The sequence below is a fragment of the Montipora capricornis genome, chromosome 1, assembly GCF_036669925.1.
Source record: "Montipora capricornis isolate CH-2021 chromosome 1, ASM3666992v2, whole genome shotgun sequence".
Taxonomy (NCBI): domain Eukaryota; kingdom Metazoa; phylum Cnidaria; class Anthozoa; order Scleractinia; family Acroporidae; genus Montipora; species Montipora capricornis.
Genome location: NC_090883.1, coordinates 12,643,500 through 12,669,408, shown reverse-complemented (window position 1 = coordinate 12,669,408; position 25,909 = coordinate 12,643,500). Strand labels below are relative to the sequence as shown.

General features: G+C 39.1%; 1 protein-coding gene across 5 annotated transcripts in view; it reads right to left on the bottom strand.

The window, feature by feature from the left end:
• The window catches only part of LOC138056034 (coiled-coil domain-containing protein 177-like), an 85,328-nt gene that overhangs the window by 27,152 nt on the left and 32,267 nt on the right, over positions 1 to 25,909 (bottom strand). For 3 of the 5 annotated variants that reach the window (XM_068901903.1, XM_068902009.1, XM_068902035.1), the window contains 9 exons: positions 22,735 to 22,824; positions 20,080 to 20,371; positions 17,778 to 17,963; positions 17,528 to 17,647; positions 17,290 to 17,343; positions 16,563 to 16,688; positions 16,259 to 16,332; positions 16,031 to 16,138; positions 15,532 to 15,634 (listed from right to left, as the gene is read on the bottom strand). In XM_068901903.1, coding sequence (XP_068758004.1) covers positions 15,532 to 15,634; positions 16,031 to 16,138; positions 16,259 to 16,332; positions 16,563 to 16,688; positions 17,290 to 17,343; positions 17,528 to 17,647; positions 17,778 to 17,963; positions 20,080 to 20,371; positions 22,735 to 22,824 — 1,153 coding nt within the window. The remainder of the gene's footprint in view (positions 1 to 15,531; positions 15,635 to 16,030; positions 16,139 to 16,258; positions 16,333 to 16,562; positions 16,689 to 17,289; positions 17,344 to 17,527; positions 17,648 to 17,777; positions 17,964 to 20,079; positions 20,372 to 22,734; positions 22,825 to 25,909) is intronic. The other 2 variants (XM_068901937.1, XM_068901980.1) reach the window with 2 other exon arrangements.

Below are 25,909 nucleotides of genomic sequence, written 5' to 3'. Positions count from 1 at the left end.
CATAGTTGTTCTCCACGAAGCAAGCAACCAACTCACCATTCATTTTTTCATACTGAGTTCACCGGAGGAGTCCTTTTCCATAGCTCTTGAAAAATAATAACTTTTATGACTCTCCCGCCGCTGCATACTCTAGCACCCTTTTCCGTGCCACTTCTATTAAGATCTTCACATTTGTTGCATCAATTTGGCCCTCGTGGTCCCCTTGCTAGGTCTACTAAATTGGTTTAGTGGTAGAAACTCACATTATGTAGATAGAAAGCTATGTTGTTTGGCCACACATCCTTTGGATACACAAACATTGGATAAGTTCGTCTTTTCGCCTCAATTACTCTCCGGAAAACCATACTTGCAGTGTAAGGACACACAATTCTTTCCTTTTGTGACCTCACTAATTAGGTTAATTAGCTATTTTTCCTTACAAAATTATACCTCGAGTCACACTTACTGAACTGTCCAAAAATTGTTGCCCTGGTTTGAAAAACCACAGAACTAATGCTATTTCTTTAGGTTATGATATCGCAGACAATCTCGGACAAAACTGTTGAGACAGTGACACAATTTCACCTCCATTTTGACACACCCCTACTTACTCCCCCCTTCCCACTCCCCTTCCCCCTCAGTCAATGTTGCTGAGTATTGTCATATGTTCTACAGTATATTTCCGACCAAGATAAGGCAACATTGAGTTTGGGGGGAGGGGAAAGGGCGGATTTTAATCTGAACGTTTGGATAAGTGGTTGGAGTACCAAAAAGGACACTTTGTCTCAACAGGTTTTGTCCGAGATTGTCTGTAACACGTTATGTTTCTAAAGCCGAAAAATGAGTAATTATTTGAAAAGATACATTTTTTGACAGGTTGCTAAGACATGTTTTAAGTATTGGAATTGTTGTCTTGAGCAAAATCTTATAGAGAGTTGCGGATTTTAATGTATCTTTTTGAAATGACTTCCGGTAGTTGCCAATTATTATATTTCTTGGCGCGATCTTTAATTACTTTTTGAGGGGCATGCATGTTGTTCATTTACCCGCACTAAAAACACAGTTTGAACAAGACATTTCTATCGATATAGAGACAGACCAACATCTTTCACTCTAAAGGCCCCATAATGTTTGTTAAAAATGGAGAAATTGATGATCGTCAAAGCGACATGATGGCCTGTAGATGGAAAGTAAATCCCAAGGGAGTAACATAAGTGATTTCCTCGGTGTCTTCCAGCGACTTTATTTAACGTCTATAAAGTCTTTCAGCAATCATGAGTCGATTAACATGTCATTAGAAAGGAGCTGTAGAAATATACCTACGGTTAACAAGAGCTTTTGACGGTTAACAGACATCGCTCGCATTAACAAGCAATTGAAAGAGTCCTCTCCTTAAAGATGTTGCGTTAACCGCTGTTAACCGTTGAAACTTGCTTCAAACTCGCTGTTAATCGTGTAAATAGGTACGAAATCTTCAAGAAAGCCATATTAAATTATAATTTGACCAGAAACATCCACAGAATATCAATTTGAAGTAAATTTTCCTTCCTCGTTCGTGACATTTACGATCATCTGGTCTTTGAGTAAATAAATGATAATTGAGTTAGAGCATTCCACTTATTTGTAAGTGTGTTTCTCAGAGTTCTCAAAGGGTGCGTTTTACACCTTAAATCGAAACTGTTGAAGATATATAACTTCTAATATTTTGTTCTGTAGTCTTTTTCTCGGAATATTCTATTATCCATCAAGTCTGGTAGATATTGATTGTTTCTACTGAGAATGTCATCAGTGTTCTAATCACACGGGTGGAAAATTCCTCGTATGTTTCTTTTTTGATGTTGACAGAAGTTAATCGCCTCTCTGTGAAGTTTTAACTTCACTAAATGAAATAAATTTTCTGTAGGATTAATGTCCGGGCCTCTGGGCACTGGTTAGTATGTTTAATAGCTGAGAACAACTGCGTTCCAACATATTTCGTTCAGAGACACAATTTGGACTGGGGTCTCCACCCTGAATCCATGACTGGGATGTTCCCGTTCTGGGCAGCATACGCATGGCGTCATAGTTGTTCTCCACGAAGCAAGCAACCAACTCACCATTCATTTTTTCATACTGAGTTCACCGGAGGAGTCCTTTTCCATAGCTCTTGAAAAATAATAACTTTTATGACTCTCCCGCCGCTGCATACTCTAGCACCCTTTTCCGTGCCACTTCTATTAAGATCTTCACATTTGTTGCATCAATTTGGCCCTCGTGGTCCCCTTGCTAGGTCTACTAAATTGGTTTAGTGGTGGTAGAAACTCACATTATGTAGATAGAAAGCTATGTTGTTTGGCCACACATCCTTTGGATACACAAACATTGGATAAGTTCGTCTTTTCGCCTCAATTACTCTCCGGAAAACCATACTTGCAGTGTAAGGACACACAATTCTTTCCTTTTGTGACCTCACTAATTAGGTTAATTAGCTATTTTTCCTTACAAAATTATATCTCGAGTCACACTTACTGAACTGTCCAAAAATTGTTGCCCTGGTTTGAAAAACCACAGAACTAATGCTATTTCTTTAGGTTATGCGATCGCAGACAATCTCGGACAAAACTGTTGAGACAGTGACACAATTTCACCTCCATTTTGACACACCCCTACTTACTCCCCCCTTCCCACTCCCCTTCCCCCTCAGTCAATGTTGCTGAGTATTGTCATATGTTCTACAGTATATTTCCGACCAAGATAAGGCAACATTGAGTTTGGGGGGAGGGGAAAGGGCGGATTTTAATCTGAACGTTTGGATAAGTGGTTGGAGTACCAAAAAGGACACTTTGTCTCAACAGGTTTTGTCCGAGATTGTCTGTAACACGTTATGTTTCTAAAGCCGAAAAATGAGTAATTATTTGAAAAGATACATTTTTTGACAGGTTGCTAAGACATGTTTTAAGTATTGGAATTGTTGTCTTGAGCAAAATCTTATAGAGAGTTGCGGATTTTAATGTATCTTTTTGAAATGACTTCCGGTAGTTGCCAATTATTATATTTCTTGGCGCGATCTTTAATTACTTTTTGAGGGGCATGCATGTTGTTCATTTACCCGCACTAAAAACACAGTTTGAACAAGACATTTCTATCGATATAGAGACAGACCAACATCTTTCACTCTAAAGGCCCCATAATGTTTGTTAAAAATGGAGAAATTGATGATCGTCAAAGCGACATGATGGCCTGTAGATGGAAAGTAAATCCCAAGGGAGTAACATAAGTGATTTCCTCGGTGTCTTCCAGCGACTTTATTTAACGTCTATAAAGTCTTTCAGCAATCATGAGTCGATTAACATGTCATTAGAAAGGAGCTGTAGAAATATACCTACGGTTAACAAGAGCTTTTGACGGTTAACAGACATCGCTCGCATTAACAAGCAATTGAAAGAGTCCTCTCCTTAAAGATGTTGCGTTAACCGCTGTTAACCGTTGAAACTTGCTTCAAACTCGCTGTTAATCGTGTAAATAGGTACGAAATCTTCAAGAAAGCCATATTAAATTATAATTTGACCAGAAACATCCACAGAATATCAATTTGAAGTAAATTTTCCTTCCTCGTTCGTGACATTTACGATCATCTGGTCTTTGAGTAAATAAATGATAATTGAGTTAGAGCATTCCACTTATTTGTAAGTGTGTTTCTCAGAGTTCTCAAAGGGTGCGTTTTACACCTTAAATCGAAACTGTTGAAGATATATAACTTCTAATATTTTGTTCTGTAGTCTTTTTCTCGGAATATTCTATTATCCATCAAGTCTGGTAGATATTGATTGTTTCTACTGAGAATGTCATCAGTGTTCTAATCACACGGGTGGAAAATTCCTCGTATGTTTCTTTTTTGATGTTGACAGAAGTTAATCGCCTCTCTGTGAAGTTTTAACTTCACTAAATGAAATAAATTTTCTGTAGGATTAATGTCCGGGCCTCTGGGCACTGGTTAGTATGTTTAATAGCTGAGAACAACTGCGTTCCAACATATTTCGTTCAGAGACACAATTTGGACTGGGGTCTCCACCCTGAATCCATGACTGGGATGTTCCCGTTCTGGGCAGCATACGCATGGCGTCATAGTTGTTCTCCACGAAGCAAGCAACCAACTCACCATTCATTTTTTCATACTGAGTTCACCGGAGGAGTCCTTTTCCATAGCTCTTGAAAAATAATAACTTTTATGACTCTCCCGCCGCTGCATACTCTAGCACCCTTTTCCGTGCCACTTCTATTAAGATCTTCACATTTGTTGCATCAATTTGGCCCTCGTGGTCCCCTTGCTAGGTCTACTAAATTGGTTTAGTGGTGGTAGAAACTCACATTATGTAGATAGAAAGCTATGTTGTTTGGCCACACATCCTTTGGATACACAAACATTGGATAAGTTCGTCTTTTCGCCTCAATTACTCTCCGGAAAACCATACTTGCAGTGTAAGGACACACAATTCTTTCCTTTTGTGACCTCACTAATTAGGTTAATTAGCTATTTTTCCTTACAAAATTATATCTCGAGTCACACTTACTGAACTGTCCAAAAATTGTTGCCCTGGTTTGAAAAACCACAGAACTAATGCTATTTCTTTAGGTTATGATATCGCAGACAATCTCGGACAAAACTGTTGAGACAGTGACACAATTTCACCTCCATTTTGACACACCCCTACTTACTCCCCCCTTCCCACTCCCCTTCCCCCTCAGTCAATGTTGCTGAGTATTGTCATATGTTCTACAGTATATTTCCGACCAAGATAAGGCAACATTGAGTTTGGGGGGAGGGGAAAGGGCGGATTTTAATCTGAACGTTTGGATAAGTGGTTGGAGTACCAAAAAGGACACTTTGTCTCAACAGGTTTTGTCCGAGATTGTCTGTAACACGTTATGTTTCTAAAGCCGAAAAATGAGTAATTATTTGAAAAGATACATTTTTTGACAGGTTGCTAAGACATGTTTTAAGTATTGGAATTGTTGTCTTGAGCAAAATCTTATAGAGAGTTGCGGATTTTAATGTATCTTTTTGAAATGACTTCCGGTAGTTGCCAATTATTATATTTCTTGGCGCGATCTTTAATTACTTTTTGAGGGGCATGCATGTTGTTCATTTACCCGCACTAAAAACACAGTTTGAACAAGACATTTCTATCGATATAGAGACAGACCAACATCTTTCACTCTAAAGGCCCCATAATGTTTGTTAAAAATGGAGAAATTGATGATCGTCAAAGCGACATGATGGCCTGTAGATGGAAAGTAAATCCCAAGGGAGTAACATAAGTGATTTCCTCGGTGTCTTCCAGCGACTTTATTTAACGTCTATAAAGTCTTTCAGCAATCATGAGTCGATTAACATGTCATTAGAAAGGAGCTGTAGAAATATACCTACGGTTAACAAGAGCTTTTGACGGTTAACAGACATCGCTCGCATTAACAAGCAATTGAAAGAGTCCTCTCCTTAAAGATGTTGCGTTAACCGCTGTTAACCGTTGAAACTTGCTTCAAACTCGCTGTTAATCGTGTAAATAGGTACGAAATCTTCAAGAAAGCCATATTAAATTATAATTTGACCAGAAACATCCACAGAATATCAATTTGAAGTAAATTTTCCTTCCTCGTTCGTGACATTTACGATCATCTGGTCTTTGAGTAAATAAATGATAATTGAGTTAGAGCATTCCACTTATTTGTAAGTGTGTTTCTCAGAGTTCTCAAAGGGTGCGTTTTACACCTTAAATCGAAACTGTTGAAGATATATAACTTCTAATATTTTGTTCTGTAGTCTTTTTCTCGGAATATTCTATTATCCATCAAGTCTGGTAGATATTGATTGTTTCTACTGAGAATGTCATCAGTGTTCTAATCACACGGGTGGAAAATTCCTCGTATGTTTCTTTTTTGATGTTGACAGAAGTTAATCGCCTCTCTGTGAAGTTTTAACTTCACTAAATGAAATAAATTTTCTGTAGGATTAATGTCCGGGCCTCTGGGCACTGGTTAGTATGTTTAATAGCTGAGAACAACTGCGTTCCAACATATTTCGTTCAGAGACACAATTTGGACTGGGGTCTCCACCCTGAATCCATGACTGGGATGTTCCCGTTCTGGGCAGCATACGCATGGCGTCATAGTTGTTCTCCACGAAGCAAGCAACCAACTCACCATTCATTTTTTCATACTGAGTTCACCGGAGGAGTCCTTTTCCATAGCTCTTGAAAAATAATAACTTTTATGACTCTCCCGCCGCTGCATACTCTAGCACCCTTTTCCGTGCCACTTCTATTAAGATCTTCACATTTGTTGCATCAATTTGGCCCTCGTGGTCCCCTTGCTAGGTCTACTAAATTGGTTTAGTGGTAGAAACTCACATTATGTAGATAGAAAGCTATGTTGTTTGGCCACACATCCTTTGGATACACAAACATTGGATAAGTTCGTCTTTTCGCCTCAATTACTCTCCGGAAAACCATACTTGCAGTGTAAGGACACACAATTCTTTCCTTTTGTGACCTCACTAATTAGGTTAATTAGCTATTTTTCCTTACAAAATTATATCTCGAGTCACACTTACTGAACTGTCCAAAAATTGTTGCCCTGGTTTGAAAAACCACAGAACTAATGCTATTTCTTTAGGTTATGATATCGCAGACAATCTCGGACAAAACTGTTGAGACAGTGACACAATTTCACCTCCATTTTGACACACCCCTACTTACTCCCCCCTTCCCACTCCCCTTCCCCCTCAGTCAATGTTGCTGAGTATTGTCATATGTTCTACAGTATATTTCCGACCAAGATAAGGCAACATTGAGTTTGGGGGGAGGGGAAAGGGCGGATTTTAATCTGAACGTTTGGATAAGTGGTTGGAGTACCAAAAAGGACACTTTGTCTCAACAGGTTTTGTCCGAGATTGTCTGTAACACGTTATGTTTCTAAAGCCGAAAAATGAGTAATTATTTGAAAAGATACATTTTTTGACAGGTTGCTAAGACATGTTTTAAGTATTGGAATTGTTGTCTTGAGCAAAATCTTATAGAGAGTTGCGGATTTTAATGTATCTTTTTGAAATGACTTCCGGTAGTTGCCAATTATTATATTTCTTGGCGCGATGTTTTATTACTTTTTGAGGGGCATGCATGTTGTTCATTTACCCGCACTAAAAACACAGTTTGAACAAGACATTTCTATCGATATAGAGACAGACCAACATCTTTCACTCTAAAGGCCCCATAATGTTTGTTAAAAATGGAGAAATTGATGATCGTCAAAGCGACATGATGGCCTGTAGATGGAAAGTAAATCCCAAGGGAGTAACATAAGTGATTTCCTCGGTGTCTTCCAGCGACTTTATTTAACGTCTATAAAGTCTTTCAGCAATCATGAGTCGATTAACATGTCATTAGAAAGGAGCTGTAGAAATATACCTACGGTTAACAAGAGCTTTTGACGGTTAACAGACATCGCTCGCATTAACAAGCAATTGAAAGAGTCCTCTCCTTAAAGATGTTGCGTTAACCGCTGTTAACCGTTGAAACTTGCTTCAAACTCGCTGTTAATCGTGTAAATAGGTACGAAATCTTCAAGAAAGCCATATTAAATTATAATTTGACCAGAAACATCCACAGAATATCAATTTGAAGTAAATTTTCCTTCCTCGTTCGTGACATTTACGATCATCTGGTCTTTGAGTAAATAAATGATAATTGAGTTAGAGCATTCCACTTATTTGTAAGTGTGTTTCTCAGAGTTCTCAAAGGGTGCGTTTTACACCTTAAATCGAAACTGTTGAAGATATATAACTTCTAATATTTTGTTCTGTAGTCTTTTTCTCGGAATATTCTATTATCCATCAAGTCTGGTAGATATTGATTGTTTCTACTGAGAATGTCATCAGTGTTCTAATCACACGGGTGGAAAATTCCTCGTATGTTTCTTTTTTGATGTTGACAGAAGTTAATCGCCTCTCTGTGAAGTTTTAACTTCACTAAATGAAATAAATTTTCTGTAGGATTAATGTCCGGGCCTCTGGGCACTGGTTAGTATGTTTAATAGCTGAGAACAACTGCGTTCCAACATATTTCGTTCAGAGACACAATTTGGACTGGGGTCTCCACCCTGAATCCATGACTGGGATGTTCCCGTTCTGGGCAGCATACGCATGGCGTCATAGTTGTTCTCCACGAAGCAAGCAACCAACTCACCATTCATTTTTTCATACTGAGTTCACCGGAGGAGTCCTTTTCCATAGCTCTTGAAAAATAATAACTTTTATGACTCTCCCGCCGCTGCATACTCTAGCACCCTTTTCCGTGCCACTTCTATTAAGATCTTCACATTTGTTGCATCAATTTGGCCCTCGTGGTCCCCTTGCTAGGTCTACTAAATTGGTTTAGTGGTGGTAGAAACTCACATTATGTAGATAGAAAGCTATGTTGTTTGGCCACACATCCTTTGGATACACAAACATTGGATAAGTTCGTCTTTTCGCCTCAATTACTCTCCGGAAAACCATACTTGCAGTGTAAGGACACACAATTCTTTCCTTTTGTGACCTCACTAATTAGGTTAATTAGCTATTTTTCCTTACAAAATTATATCTCGAGTCACACTTACTGAACTGTCCAAAAATTGTTGCCCTGGTTTGAAAAACCACAGAACTAATGCTATTTCTTTAGGTTATGATATCGCAGACAATCTCGGACAAAACTGTTGAGACAGTGACACAATTTCACCTCCATTTTGACACACCCCTACTTACTCCCCCCTTCCCACTCCCCTTCCCCCTCAGTCAATGTTGCTGAGTATTGTCATATGTTCTACAGTATATTTCCGACCAAGATAAGGCAACATTGAGTTTGGGGGGAGGGGAAAGGGCGGATTTTAATCTGAACGTTTGGATAAGTGGTTGGAGTACCAAAAAGGACACTTTGTCTCAACAGGTTTTGTCCGAGATTGTCTGTAACACGTTATGTTTCTAAAGCCGAAAAATGAGTAATTATTTGAAAAGATACATTTTTTGACAGGTTGCTAAGACATGTTTTAAGTATTGGAATTGTTGTCTTGAGCAAAATCTTATAGAGAGTTGCGGATTTTAATGTATCTTTTTGAAATGACTTCCGGTAGTTGCCAATTATTATATTTCTTGGCGCGATCTTTAATTACTTTTTGAGGGGCATGCATGTTGTTCATTTACCCGCACTAAAAACACAGTTTGAACAAGACATTTCTATCGATATAGAGACAGACCAACATCTTTCACTCTAAAGGCCCCATAATGTTTGTTAAAAATGGAGAAATTGATGATCGTCAAAGCGACATGATGGCCTGTAGATGGAAAGTAAATCCCAAGGGAGTAACATAAGTGATTTCCTCGGTGTCTTCCAGCGACTTTATTTAACGTCTATAAAGTCTTTCAGCAATCATGAGTCGATTAACATGTCATTAGAAAGGAGCTGTAGAAATATACCTACGGTTAACAAGAGCTTTTGACGGTTAACAGACATCGCTCGCATTAACAAGCAATTGAAAGAGTCCTCTCCTTAAAGATGTTGCGTTAACCGCTGTTAACCGTTGAAACTTGCTTCAAACTCGCTGTTAATCGTGTAAATAGGTACGAAATCTTCAAGAAAGCCATATTAAATTATAATTTGACCAGAAACATCCACAGAATATCAATTTGAAGTAAATTTTCCTTCCTCGTTCGTGACATTTACGATCATCTGGTCTTTGAGTAAATAAATGATAATTGAGTTAGAGCATTCCACTTATTTGTAAGTGTGTTTCTCAGAGTTCTCAAAGGGTGCGTTTTACACCTTAAATCGAAACTGTTGAAGATATATAACTTCTAATATTTTGTTCTGTAGTCTTTTTCTCGGAATATTCTATTATCCATCAAGTCTGGTAGATATTGATTGTTTCTACTGAGAATGTCATCAGTGTTCTAATCACACGGGTGGAAAATTCCTCGTATGTTTCTTTTTTGATGTTGACAGAAGTTAATCGCCTCTCTGTGAAGTTTTAACTTCACTAAATGAAATAAATTTTCTGTAGGATTAATGTCCGGGCCTCTGGGCACTGGTTAGTATGTTTAATAGCTGAGAACAACTGCGTTCCAACATATTTCGTTCAGAGACACAATTTGGACTGGGGTCTCCACCCTGAATCCATGACTGGGATGTTCCCGTTCTGGGCAGCATACGCATGGCGTCATAGTTGTTCTCCACGAAGCAAGCAACCAACTCACCATTCATTTTTTCATACTGAGTTCACCGGAGGAGTCCTTTTCCATAGCTCTTGAAAAATAATAACTTTTATGACTCTCCCGCCGCTGCATACTCTAGCACCCTTTTCCGTGCCACTTCTATTAAGATCTTCACATTTGTTGCATCAATTTGGCCCTTGTGGTCCCCTTGCTAGGTCTACTAAATTGGTTTAGTGGTGGTAGAAACTCACATTATGTAGATAGAAAGCTATGTTGTTTGGCCACACATCCTTTGGATACACAAACATTGGATAAGTTCGTCTTTTCGCCTCAATTACTCTCCGGAAAACCATACTTGCAGTGTAAGGACACACAATTCTTTCCTTTTGTGACCTCACTAATTAGGTTAATTAGCTATTTTTCCTTACAAAATTATATCTCGAGTCACACTTACTGAACTGTCCAAAAATTGTTGCCCTGGTTTGAAAAACCACAGAACTAATGCTATTTCTTTAGGTTATGATATCGCAGACAATCTCGGACAAAACTGTTGAGACAGTGACACAATTTCACCTCCATTTTGACACACCCCTACTTACTCCCCCCTTCCCACTCCCCTTCCCCCTCAGTCAATGTTGCTGAGTATTGTCATATGTTCTACAGTATATTTCCGACCAAGATAAGGCAACATTGAGTTTGGGGGGAGGGGAAAGGGCGGATTTTAATCTGAACGTTTGGATAAGTGGTTGGAGTACCAAAAAGGACACTTTGTCTCAACAGGTTTTGTCCGAGATTGTCTGTAACACGTTATGTTTCTAAAGCCGAAAAATGAGTAATTATTTGAAAAGATACATTTTTTGACAGGTTGCTAAGACATGTTTTAAGTATTGGAATTGTTGTCTTGAGCAAAATCTTATAGAGAGTTGCGGATTTTAATGTATCTTTTTGAAATGACTTCCGGTAGTTGCCAATTATTATATTTCTTGGCGCGATCTTTAATTACTTTTTGAGGGGCATGCATGTTGTTCATTTACCCGCACTAAAAACACAGTTTGAACAAGACATTTCTATCGATATAGAGACAGACCAACATCTTTCACTCTAAAGGCCCCATAATGTTTGTTAAAAATGGAGAAATTGATGATCGTCAAAGCGACATGATGGCCTGTAGATGGAAAGTAAATCCCAAGGGAGTAACATAAGTGATTTCCTCGGTGTCTTCCAGCGACTTTATTTAACGTCTATAAAGTCTTTCAGCAATCATGAGTCGATTAACATGTCATTAGAAAGGAGCTGTAGAAATATACCTACGGTTAACAAGAGCTTTTGACGGTTAACAGACATCGCTCGCATTAACAAGCAATTGAAAGAGTCCTCTCCTTAAAGATGTTGCGTTAACCGCTGTTAACCGTTGAAACTTGCTTCAAACTCGCTGTTAATCGTGTAAATAGGTACGAAATCTTCAAGAAAGCCATATTAAATTATAATTTGACCAGAAACATCCACAGAATATCAATTTGAAGTAAATTTTCCTTCCTCGTTCGTGACATTTACGATCATCTGGTCTTTGAGTAAATAAATGATAATTGAGTTAGAGCATTCCACTTATCAAAGGGTGCGTTTTACACCTTAAATCGAAACTGTTGAAGATATATAACTTCTAATATTTTGTTCTGTAGTCTTTTTCTCGGAATATTCTATTATCCATCAAGTCTGGTAGATATTGATTGTTTCTACTGAGAATGTCATCAGTGTTCTAATCACACGGGTGGAAAATTCCTCGTATGTTTCTTTTTTGATGTTGACAGAAGTTAATCGCCTCTCTGTGAAGTTTTAACTTCACTAAATGAAATAAATTTTCTGTAGGATTAATGTCCGGGCCTCTGGGCACTGGTTAGTATGTTTAATAGCTGAGAACAACTGCGTTCCAACATATTTCGTTCAGAGACACAATTTGGACTGGGGTCTCCACCCTGAATCCATGACTGGGATGTTCCCGTTCTGGGCAGCATACGCATGGCGTCATAGTTGTTCTCCACGAAGCAAGCAACCAACTCACCATTCATTTTTTCATACTGAGTTCACCGGAGGAGTCCTTTTCCATAGCTCTTGAAAAATAATAACTTTTATGACTCTCCCGCCGCTGCATACTCTAGCACCCTTTTCCGTGCCACTTCTATTAAGATCTTCACATTTGTTGCATCAATTTGGCCCTCGTGGTCCCCTTGCTAGGTCTACTAAATTGGTTTAGTGGTGGTAGAAACTCACATTATGTAGATAGAAAGCTATGTTGTTTGGCCACACATCCTTTGGATACACAAACATTGGATAAGTTCGTCTTTTCGCCTCAATTACTCTCCGGAAAACCATACTTGCAGTGTAAGGACACACAATTCTTTCCTTTTGTGACCTCACTAATTAGGTTAATTAGCTATTTTTCCTTACAAAATTATATCTCGAGTCACACTTACTGAACTGTCCAAAAATTGTTGCCCTGGTTTGAAAAACCACAGAACTAATGCTATTTCTTTAGGTTATGATATCGCAGACAATCTCGGACAAAACTGTTGAGACAGTGACACAATTTCACCTCCATTTTGACACACCCCTACTTACTCCCCCCTTCCCACTCCCCTTCCCCCTCAGTCAATGTTGCTGAGTATTGTCATATGTTCTACAGTATATTTCCGACCAAGATAAGGCAACATTGAGTTTGGGGGGAGGGGAAAGGGCGGATTTTAATCTGAACGTTTGGATAAGTGGTTGGAGTACCAAAAAGGACACTTTGTCTCAACAGGTTTTGTCCGAGATTGTCTGTAACACGTTATGTTTCTAAAGCCGAAAAATGAGTAATTATTTGAAAAGATACATTTTTTGACAGGTTGCTAAGACATGTTTTAAGTATTGGAATTGTTGTCTTGAGCAAAATCTTATAGAGAGTTGCGGATTTTAATGTATCTTTTTGAAATGACTTCCGGTAGTTGCCAATTATTATATTTCTTGGCGCGATCTTTAATTACTTTTTGAGGGGCATGCATGTTGTTCATTTACCCGCACTAAAAACACAGTTTGAACAAGACATTTCTATCGATATAGAGACAGACCAACATCTTTCACTCTAAAGGCCCCATAATGTTTGTTAAAAATGGAGAAATTGATGATCGTCAAAGCGACATGATGGCCTGTAGATGGAAAGTAAATCCCAAGGGAGTAACATAAGTGATTTCCTCGGTGTCTTCCAGCGACTTTATTTAACGTCTATAAAGTCTTTCAGCAATCATGAGTCGATTAACATGTCATTAGAAAGGAGCTGTAGAAATATACCTACGGTTAACAAGAGCTTTTGACGGTTAACAGACATCGCTCGCATTAACAAGCAATTGAAAGAGTCCTCTCCTTAAAGATGTTGCGTTAACCGCTGTTAACCGTTGAAACTTGCTTCAAACTCGCTGTTAATCGTGTAAATAGGTACGAAATCTTCAAGAAAGCCATATTAAATTATAATTTGACCAGAAACATCCACAGAATATCAATTTGAAGTAAATTTTCCTTCCTCGTTCGTGACATTTACGATCATCTGGTCTTTGAGTAAATAAATGATAATTGAGTTAGAGCATTCTCAAAGGGTGCGTTTTACACCTTAAATCGAAACTGTTGAAGATATATAACTTCTAATATTTTGTTCTGTAGTCTTTTTCTCGGAATATTCTATTATCCATCAAGTCTGGTAGATATTGATTGTTTCTACTGAGAATGTCATCAGTGTTCTAATCACACGGGTGGAAAATTCCTCGTATGTTTCTTTTTTGATGTTGACAGAAGTTAATCGCCTCTCTGTGAAGTTTTAACTTCACTAAATGAAATAAATTTTCTGTAGGATTAATGTCCGGGCCTCTGGGCACTGGTTAGTATGTTTAATAGCTGAGAACAACTGCGTTCCAACATATTTCGTTCAGAGACACAATTTGGACTGGGGTCTCCACCCTGAATCCATGACTGGGATGTTCCCGTTCTGGGCAGCATACGCATGGCGTCATAGTTGTTCTCCACGAAGCAAGCAACCAACTCACCATTCATTTTTTCATACTGAGTTCACCGGAGGAGTCCTTTTCCATAGCTCTTGAAAAATAATAACTTTTATGACTCTCCCGCCGCTGCATACTCTAGCACCCTTTTCCGTGCCACTTCTATTAAGATCTTCACATTTGTTGCATCAATTTGGCCCTTGTGGTCCCCTTGCTAGGTCTACTAAATTGGTTTAGTGGTGGTAGAAACTCACATTATGTAGATAGAAAGCTATGTTGTTTGGCCACACATCCTTTGGATACACAAACATTGGATAAGTTCGTCTTTTCGCCTCAATTACTCTCCGGAAAACCATACTTGCAGTGTAAGGACACACAATTCTTTCCTTTTGTGACCTCACTAATTAGGTTAATTAGCTATTTTTCCTTACAAAATTATATCTCGAGTCACACTTACTGAACTGTCCAAAAATTGTTGCCCTGGTTTGAAAAACCACAGAACTAATGCTATTTCTTTAGGTTATGATATCGCAGACAATCTCGGACAAAACTGTTGAGACAGTGACACAATTTCACCTCCATTTTGACACACCCCTACTTACTCCCCCCTTCCCACTCCCCTTCCCCCTCAGTCAATGTTGCTGAGTATTGTCATATGTTCTACAGTATATTTCCGACCAAGATAAGGCAACATTGAGTTTGGGGGGAGGGGAAAGGGCGGATTTTAATCTGAACGTTTGGATAAGTGGTTGGAGTACCAAAAAGGACACTTTGTCTCAACAGGTTTTGTCCGAGATTGTAGTATTATTTTCACTGAACCTCAAAATCCCCTATGGTGAATGGTTAATTAAGTGATTATCATTATCAGTCTTTTGTTCTTTGTGCCAACTAACGCTCAGAATGTGTGGTATATTGATATACCGCAAAATGAGGCTAGTTCGTCTCAAGCAATTTGGAAAAGTCTTCAAGAGTATAACATTTTCAGTTAAAGAAGTTATGAAATTCCTGTGCTCTGTAATTGTTTGAAAGCCTACTAATTCTAAACCTCGAATAAATCTAAACTAAGGCTTCAATAGCGTTTGCAAAACCAAAGGAACACGGTGACAGAGCTAGGGCTTGAGCCACCGAACCAGGGGAGGGAGTCCGGCGCGCTAACCACTACATAGCCGTGCTTTTGTAGAAACGTCTCTCTTAATTAGCCAATAAACTGAAATGAATATTGACATAACTCAAGACCAGCTTCATCGAGCTTTGCATAATTTGCGTCTCGCCTTACGATAATCGGCCTGCCACAATTCCACGCCTTACTTCTTTCCTAAAGAGAGTTAGCTCTTTTTTCCATTGCTCCATATCACTGTTACGTTTCTTTAGCTGTTCCTGTTGTCTTTCGAATCGCTCTTCGCGCTTGAGTCTGAAACGCAAACAAACATCAGTGCAACACAAACAGGCTATTATCATATGATGCCAAAACTGAAGGGCAGGTGAAGTAGTTCTTGAATAGACCAGGGGTATACAATAGGGGTACACGACTTTTGGTCGACTCTATAATTTTTTGTGACGCTACACTGTAGAGAGAGAAACAATAAGCTTTCGACTCTGGTAGAGTCTGATTCACAGTGAACTGGTCAAGTAATGTGATGACCTGACCAGCCTCGTCCACATCGCTGGAAGGTTGCATCTCCCCCGAGAGACCCAGATTGTGTTCGAGGGGCCATTCACATAACAGCCCACAAACAAATACGAGCCGTAGTATAAATCGAGACGTTTGCCTTTATCCGGTGCTTTAAAAGGACAACACCATACTAACTTGCTTTGTGTGATCTGATTGTCTTTTCGAGACAACTGTCTTTGATAATTCATCAGCGCTGTCTGATGCTTTATTGCCACCTCATGCTGAAGATTTTCGTCTTCTTGCCTAAAAAGAAACCATGAATTCAGCCTGAAACGTGATAACGGACGTCGGCGCAGCGCCACCTCAACTTACACTAAACAACGTTTCCATAATTCACTCTTCGTAATCTGCCATCACACTGACCTCAACTGCTGTAGAATTCCTTTCCTTATATCACGATGTCTGTTCCGGATTGTGCGATTACGGCTTCGAGCGTTCTTTAAATAGACAGAAGAACTAAGTTAACAATTACTATTCCATATCCAACACGGTCAATTGAAAGACTATTGCTTAGTTGTGGCTCGTACATCTTAGTTGTCTGATGGTGGTAAGTTTGTTCTTTACATAAATCAGTCAATCATGAGCTTCCCAGTCTTTACCAACTGTCTTGTTTGAGGCCCTCTTATTGCGTAAATGTGTCACAATTAAATATCTGAAAAGTGTTTACCATGCTTTCTTGCGTGGAGAAAAAATTCTTTTTCATGATAGCATTTTTGTGCTTCTCCAAAAGATTCAGCTGAGTCATGTTTCGCTGCAGTTCGTCTTCTCGCTTTTTCTGCCAAAGATTGTCTTCCTGCAGAAACAACAACAAAACACAAATTGGCAATCACCCAACTTTAAAAGTAGCGCACTGTAAAAAAATGAAGAGATCAGTATGTTAAAGGAAAACAAAATATGCTTATGACGCTGTTTCATCATTAGCTTGGTGTATTTACATAAGATTTAAAAATGATATCCCAAGAAAGTCAAAGACGGCGTTTCCGCGAAAGCTAAGATGGACGAAATTTAGATTCTTCAAATGTTACTTTTTTCTTATAGCTGCTTTCGTGTAAAGGCAAATGCAATTGTTGGAGACGAGTTAGAAAACCACGAGACAATTCGAAACCGGTTTCTAGATGTAGATTTGCGTGACACTTAACAGTATTAGTGATGTATACGTAGGTATGGATGAGTGTAAGAAAATAAATAGCAAGTTGTTTTTTGTTTTAACGTGAATATGCTAAAAGAAATAAATGGTACTAGGCCCCCAAATGTACTATTGGAGCGACCCCAAGTCTGAACAAGTGATGAAGCCTGTTATTGTCACACCACACAGGGCCCCTTCGACCATGTTTTTGCCACGTTTATTCAAAAAAGCATTTACACAAATTATATGGCATTTTAGAAATAAATACCTGCTTTTGTTTTTTTTCAGAGTCCTTGATTTTCTTGGCCAGAAGTTTGTTTCCCTAGCGAAAAAAGCAAATTCAGTTCAGTAAATGTACTAAGTTCAGTTTCGTAGTAATTCAGTTTACAGAATGGGGTCCCCTCTATTTTAGGTATTGCCCGTATAAAGTATACTCTAGTACATGGACAACCAAAAACAAAAACATTTACTGCTAAAATCAAGTCTAAAATACTCCATAAACTCACTTTAATCTGTTCCTGCTTTCGTCTCTCCTCTTGCCAGGCAAGATCCTTCGACATTAGCATTTCCACTTTGTCTTGTTTCAGTCGCTGCTCGTTTCGAAGCCGTCTTACTCTCACCTCGTACTGGCAACATAAACAAAGGAAACTGATTCAAGATAAACTCATCGGACTCTCAACCGAGAGCTTTTTAGTCGACTACATGTAAAACGCTTGCGTACAATATAAAAAACAATAATCTTGCTTGTACATTTACCTGTTTGGCATCCCTAGCTTTGAAATCTTCATACAACGTGGCTTGTTTTTGCCGATGTCTTGCTTGTCTCAACTGTTCTTCTAGCTTTTTCTGTTCATTTAATTCCAGCTCTAGCATCAGACGGTCCTTACGTGCTCTCTCCTCATCGTTATGTCGAGACATCATTAAGTTCACAATACGTTGATCCTTAAGGGAACCAAACCTTCTTGTCAATTACGGCGCTAAAGGTAAAATTTGTTTTAGCACTTTTTCTTCCCCAAGTTGACAAACCAAATGGTAATCCCTTAAATTAACAAAACCTTGAAAGTGCTAGAACAAAAGAGGTGTCCACTGAGCTAAATGCCAAAAAGATGCTGCTGTTTTGAGACGGAGTTCGTGGGTTCAAATTTCGAATAGACCAATAATAGGTGTATTACAAGAGAAGTTGTTCCAGTCTTCTTCCAGGATGACTGGTTTGACTTTGTGGGCTTCTTGAGAGAGAAATCGTTCGACAATTCAAAACCCTTCGAGTGTTTGTCAACTTTATTGGAGGATAAAAAATTAATCCAGCCCTTCCCCGCCAAGTCCACCTTCCTTAGTTCGCAAAATTCGGGGTCGGAGTCTCTGGTCGACGTATTAGTTTTAATCGAAGTGAAGAATCCTGCACCTTGCAAACAACCCGACCTCTGCTTGTGGTTTTGTTTTATTGGTTTCATTCGCTCAGAAGCCGTAAATCTATCCACATGCTGGCAGAGAAAAACCCTAACGTGACACGTTCAAGAAACGTGTACGGGTGCTTTAACATCCCGCAGCCCGAGAGGGTATAGTGCGACGGGGACAGGGATTTCTAGTCCAGTGCAGCCTTAAGGGCTATTTAAACGGTTTCAACTTTTGCTTCAACGTGCATTCAACATTTTGTTGAACCAAATGTTGGGAGCGTTTGAACAGGTCGCTCAACATTGTTGAGTAGCAGTAGCAGTAGCAGTAGCAGTAGCAGTAGCAGTAGCAGTAACAGCAGCAGCAGCAGCAGCAGCAGCAGCAGCAGCAGCAGCAGCAGCTAACAGCTACTTTCCAGGAAGCCCACAACCAAAAAAATATCTTAAGTACAACCTATGTTAGAGACTATACACATGAAGCAAAAATATAAAAACTACTTGTTTTTACATTTTAGGCGACGAATATCCTGAAGAAAAGTTTTTGTGCTGGCGAGCCTTTGCGCGTATTACATTTGGTAGCGCGTTCCAGGTATTTGCAGCAAAATAGCGAAATGACTTAAGACCATGCTTGGTACTGTTTACCTTTGGTAAGGAGATCATCTTAGTGCCTCTTAAATTGTAATCAGTCTTCTTCAGTTTGACTAAGTCAGCAACAGGTCTGGGTGCCTTATCTTGAACGTACTACATTCCTTTTTTTCGTAGAAAATTTTGGATGGAGATGAAGCCGTTTAAACAGTTTGTTCAACATTTGTAGAACACACGCGCGCTCACATGTGCCAGTAAATCTAGACGGGAGAGTCTGGTTTCTTGTTGCTAGTTCCACGCAATCATAGTGTTGGCTCATTTGTTGGCGTGATGTTGATACCATTTGAACTGCCTCCGCACAACCTTTGTTTTTGCTTCCAACATCTGCCCAACATCCGTTCAATTTCAACTTTGTTGAATGCATGTTGAAGCAAAATTTGAAACCGTTTAAGAGACCTCTTTCATAATTTAAGTAGGAAAATTAACGTGAGCAAAGTAACATGACGTTTCGACGGCTTCATGTCATCATTGTCGAATGAATGAATTTTAAAAAACTGCGGCAAGGCATATTTATAGTACTTAGGATGTGAGAAAAATAAAATTAGCAAACGTTACATGAAAACATAACACTCATGTAAAACGTTTCGCGCGAATGGAATCCGCTTGCGTATTCAGTTTTGGTCTTTTGTTTTTGATCAAGAGCATTTAAAATATCAAACAATCGAATTTGTCACGGCATTCTCTTCCATAATGGCGGCCAAATAAAATAATCTTTTGTTTTAATTCTAATAAGCCTTTCCAGCCTCGCTACGACAAGAAAAGTTCGAAAGAATATTTGTTTTAAAACGAGGGCAGTAGGTCTAATTAACAGAAAGAAGAAAAATGTAAAAGTGGTCGCCATTTATGAAAGTGGTCTCTGGGCCTTTAGCCTGATTCTCAACCAACTAAGCTAATCGGTCCTCGGTCTGTGCTCTACCCTTTGCAGCATTTTCGGCGAAAACTCGAATACACTAGCTACCTGGCTTATTACCTCCAAAGTCAGAGGTCCAGCAAAGATATGATTGAACAAACTAACAAACCACCTTCTCCGACAGAGTTCTCTTGTCTGAAGTACTTTGTGGTACTGCACGCAACACGTCCTGGCCATCCAAAGATGCTGCTCTCCTGATGCGCTGGTGGACTGTTCCTCCGTATGCACTAGGATTTAGGTGGTTCTTACTGGCCCTAGGAGCATCTTCATGCAGTGACCGCCCGATGCTTGCAGAGAAGGGTCTTTCTTTGCCTCCGGTCCGACCCTCTGACTGAGAGCTCTCTCCACGTGTCACAACTCCTCCTCTGGGGCTTACGGGACTACAGCTTTTTGTTCCCGAACTACTGTTGGGAGAATGATTAATAAGACTATTTTATTACCGCGATTGATTTTCTGTGATGGAGCTGTCTTGGGGTGTTTGTTGATTTAACGTCACACAAGTCGTAATAATAGGCACAACTCATAAGAAATTGATTCGTGACATAAATTACGGTAACGTGCAGTTTGCAGTTAGCTGTGGCGGGAAGAAAGTCACGTACGAAGAACAGTGTATATGAGATGAGTTGTGATCCATTATCGGATGGCCCGATCGCGTGACGACTATAGAGTCAAAGAGTGTTTAATTTCGCGCCATTAACACTGCGTCAAAGCTGGAGACTGTTTTACAAGGACACTTGAGTGAAGTGGTAATTGCCAAGAAAATTACAAAGAGATTTATTTATCAGGACTGGAATTAAACACTGAAAATTCTTTTCATGGTCCTCGAGCTTGATGACCTCTAAGGAAGTATTGAACAACACCTGCGACACAGGCGCAAATCGCAGAGGGACTGAAGTTTACTTAATGGGGCTTCATAACAATGATCAGCATACTACACAAGAACAAGAAATTAGCTTACAAGACAATTGTGTACAAATCGATAGATAATGTGAAGAGAATTTTGCCCAAACACGAGGAAGATTTAACAGTTGTCTGCCCAGAAGATCTTGCTGAACGAAAAATTAAAATCAGGTAAATAAATTACACAAGGAAAACTAAACTAAAGGAGCGGGGAAAAGACAACAGGCTCCGACGAATTCTATTAGCACGTTTACGGTATTTTAGCAAATTAAACTTGGTTTGATTTTAGAGAAAAGCAAAGATAGCGGACATACAAAAACACCTGCGGCAAATCAGGAAAACAGTAGTCACAGTGAACATTCTAACAGCTACAATTGATTGAAAGGGTGCTTTCCCAGTGTTCCCAGTGGTCGTCCTTGACAACCAAACAAGGGTTTTCTTGAGCGCTGATGTTGCCGTACCTCACACATTGTTTAAGTGACTTGTGCACCAGAGTCCTATAAAACAGACTTTAAAGATGCATTGACTTGTTATGCTTAAAGCTCACTTTCATTGTCAGTCACCGTCATATGGAACAAGTGATACTGACCGCGACTGATGATTCACGATTGATTTGCTGGTAGTAATTAATGGCTTTCATTGAAGTGAAAATGTTATTACATGAGAGACCCCTCTGGACCAGAAGCCAGAAGGTTAGGTGTTGTAGGGACTGATTCACGATCATTGATTTGCCGGTAGTAATGGCTTCATTGAAGTGAAAATGTTATTACATGAGAGACCCCTCTGGACCAGAAGCCAGAAGGTTAGTGTTGTAGGGACCTGATCGACAAGGCCATGCAGAGGAGATTTGAGTTTAACATCTACATATTGAAGGTTTTCCATTACATAGATGTGGTCAGGTATAGCTCACAGCATCGACATACAGGTTACTTATAAATAAAACAAAAATATATTATAAAAATAACAGACTATTCGAGAAAAGTAGGGGATAAAGTCCCCGGTGTTGTGGCTGTCCTGTTCTCTCCAGCAGAAGTGGCCGGCTTGGCGGTGATGTCTCTAAAAAGGCTTGTGGTGAATGAGGCCACCTAAGCAGAAGCGGCCACAAGTCAAAAAGGGACTTTGCCGAGTGCTGGAACATGTAGATACATGTAAGAAGCTTCAGTCTATGACACGATTTCACGTGAAGAAATTAAGTACCTTTTAAAGATAATCACCTCATGTTATTAGAAAATAATACAGTTGCACCAAGTAAGTGACGATAGCAATCAAGAAGTACTGAAAAATTCTGAAACAGTGAAATCTTGTGCAGATCAAGGAGCAATAAATATTGCAGACTGATATTGTCGAATGGGTGCCCCCAAAATCAAGTTCCAAGCCTGGAGGAGCTAGTTCACTATTTTCCACACAGGGCAGTTGTGAGTCACTTCACCGAAATACAACTAAGGTGACAGTTGTATTAAAAACACTTCACCCAAATGGGTCAAATTTCATTGACTGTAGGCATGTTGGACCTTCTCTGAATCTTCACATGTTCCTGAGATTTAGAAACCATCAAATTATTTTAACTACAGACATTGGGAAGCCATTTTTGAACATTGAGATGGACCCTGAACACAGGGACTTTGGGGGATATTTGACCACATTTACATTGAACAAGGATAGTCCAGGTGTTATGATATTATGTTTTGCATAATTCTGTATGTGGAGTTTGGAGTAAACTCGAGTGAACCCTTTCATTCAATCTATAAGACACCATTTGAACATGTGTCTTCCAGTTAACAGTGCAATAATTGGAAGAGGGTTGTTGTGTTAGCTTCAACACTCTATTGTTTCAATTTAATATTCTAATATACTGTAAATAACAAACCTGTATTTTATTTTTCTCCTTAGAGGTTTCTGAGATTTATCATCCAATATAAACATGTTTTCTTTCCCTCTGTCATCAACAATATCATATCTGAAAACAGTTTTACTGCTGTGAGCATCAACAAGCATAATAATTTATTATAATTATTATTATTTTTTTTATTTATTTATTTTTTACGTTTAACGTGCTTTATTGGCTTCCTGCATTACAATGGATTACAAAAACGGTTACCTATATAGCTTAATGTACTTTACATCGGTTTCAGAAGCACTGACGTTAACATTTCTCTTATACATGATTAAGTAATTTCATGTATGGTTTTGCGCTTAAACTGGGAGGAGCATTTATTGTAGCCAATATCTAAAGCTTTCTATTCTGTACTTAAATAAAACTTTATTGACAAAGACAGAAAGGTGAATAGCTTGGTTTTGCATCTTACTGGTGTATATGTAGTATTTCATAAATAGGATTGTGTAATTAATTTCTTCAGTATTTCTTTTTCATATGGGCCCGATGTGATACCAAATAGTTTCTCTTCAATTGTTGGAGCAAATTTTGAGTTGTTGGCGGCGTTAAACCAGTCAGTTACGTTGTTTACGAAAATCTTTACGAATCGGCAGTTAAGAAAAGTATGGTCAATTGAATCCTTCTCACCACAGTAGAGACATTCATCGTCCGTTTTAATACCATATCGATGAAGCTCCTTTTTAGTAACTACAATCCTATGAATTAATTTAAACTGGAATTCTTTCAATTTTTTCTCCTTACAGACGCTCTTTAGGGAGGTGAAATTTTTTTTCCAGGCATTTTCATCAAGTCTTATTATACTGTTCCACTTCATTGAGCTAGCCTGTGTACAGACCACCCCTCCCCTCAAAAAAACAATCGGAGAGGAACGGTCTGTGATTTACCGTTGATAATCGTGTTCCATACCACGTGATTTTTCCTGGAATGTGTGGAAAATGATTTGATTGGTTATTACCCATCGATCATTACATCATTGAAACAACGAGTTTTGATTGGCTTTTATTTTTATTTCTCCACATCAACACCGTGAGAACCACCGTTTGTGGTTCGTTCGTGTGTACTTTGAGCACGGTACAAAATACGAATAAAAATCTTTTTGATTGTCAAAGAGGTTTTTCTTTTAAAGTACGAGCGGAATTGTTATCTATGGAGTGTAAAGTGTAACCTGCGATCAGGCTCTATTTTAGTTTCGCGTGATACGTAATGTGCAGTTGGCGAAACGAAAAATAGAGCCTGACCAAATTCCTCTTCGAAATTCCTTCCACCCACTTTTTTTGATTGATTGACATGTCCTTCATCGGCCAATCAAATTTACTTCCATTACACCAATACACGCGTGGATGGCAGATTCACGCTGTTTTGTTTTGACCAGAGTTAATTACCGTGGGAGGAATATTATAAACGAATTCGAAAGTTACCGTTGGCTTTAATTTGAGAAAAACACATTTAAAGCATGGGGAATGTTTTCGACGACTATATTGCGGCAAAGGCCGGTGAATATGCAATCTTTTAAGCTTGACATCTTAATTTGTGATTGAGATAACCTAGCATTTTGTCGTTGGACGGTTTGGAAATACATTATTCCTTTAACGTGTTTGCCCATGAAGGTTTCTTTGGTGATTTTTTTCGGGTAATATCTTCAGTTGCAGTGTATTTCTAGAATTGCGCGCAGTAAAATCATGATAAGTTTGGCTGTTAATTTTTTGATGGAGTACGAACAGTAACATGGACTCGCAAAGTTTCTTTTATTGCTGTACAAATGATCTCTCTGGAACATGCCAGTTTAGTTTCTGGAGTGCAAGTTTTAAGTTAAATCAACTGGAAATATTATAAAGTGTGCAAACAAACCGTGTCATGTACAGTAAATAAATAAAGCCGTTTGATACACAGATATTCAAAACATGCATTCGTGTAACTTGCCATTTTATTAGCATCTCCTCCTGTTGATATATATGTCCCCTGTCTTATCCAGGAAACCAATATGCATCGGCTTTCATTGCCATTTGAAAGAACCAGTTATTTAGCTTTCAAAACATCAGGGAAGTTTGTGCCAAAGTACTTTCAACCCCATGGCCACAGAGCTCGACAAGGGAATCGCTAATTTCACTCGTTCCAGAGATTCAAACCCGATTCTGGACAAATTATGAGATGTTTCAGATGGCATATCTCCATTTATACAAATAAAATCAAGTTGCACCGTCCACGGCATTGTAAGAACAAAAGGGAGCAAATTTTTTCGTACACTTAGGGCGGATTAGTCTCGAGAACTTCGCGAGAGCTCCGCGCAATCACGATGGCATTTTCACTTCCGGCGTTTCAACAGCCAATCAGATCACGAGTTTGGTCGGCCAAAATTTGGCCGACCGTCCGGAATTCTTGAGAGACTTTTGGTCAGGCCCAATTTTAGCGAGCGACGACATAAGAGAACATATGGGCGAAGCTAAAAATGGGCCTGATCGCAGGTTAGGCTGGTTGGGATTACATTGACTGGTAAGGAATAGGGGAGACGTTTTCGAGTGGACAATCTTTTGAATAGTGCTATATTCACCTCGTGAAGAGCGCTTTCGTTTCTTTTGCGATGACAATTCCCACAAATGTACGTCGAATCGATTTCCACTTTACATAACCTGCGATCAGGCCCATTTTTAGCTTCGCCCATATGTTCTCTTATGTCGTCGCTCGCTAAAATTGGGCCTGACCAAAAGTCTCTCAAGAATTCCGGACGGTCGGCCAAATTTTGGCCGACCAAACTCGTGATCTGATTGGCTGTTGAAACGCCGGAAGTGAAAATGCCATCGTGATTGCGCGGAGCTCTCGCGAAGTTCTCGAGACTAATCCGCCCTAAGTGTACGAAAAAATTTGCTCCCTTTTGTTCTTACAATGCCGTGGACGGTGCAACTTGATTTTATTTGTATAAATGGAGATATGCCATCTGAAACATCTCATAATTTGTCCAGAATCGGGTTTGAATCTCTGGAACGAGTGAAATTAGCGATTCCCTTGTCGAGCTCTGTGGCCATGGGGTTGAAAGTACTTTGGCACAAACTTCCCTGATGTTTTGAAAGCTAAATAACTGGTTCTTTCAAATGGCAATGAAAGCCGATGCATATTGGTTTCCTGGATAAGACAGGGGACATATATATCAACA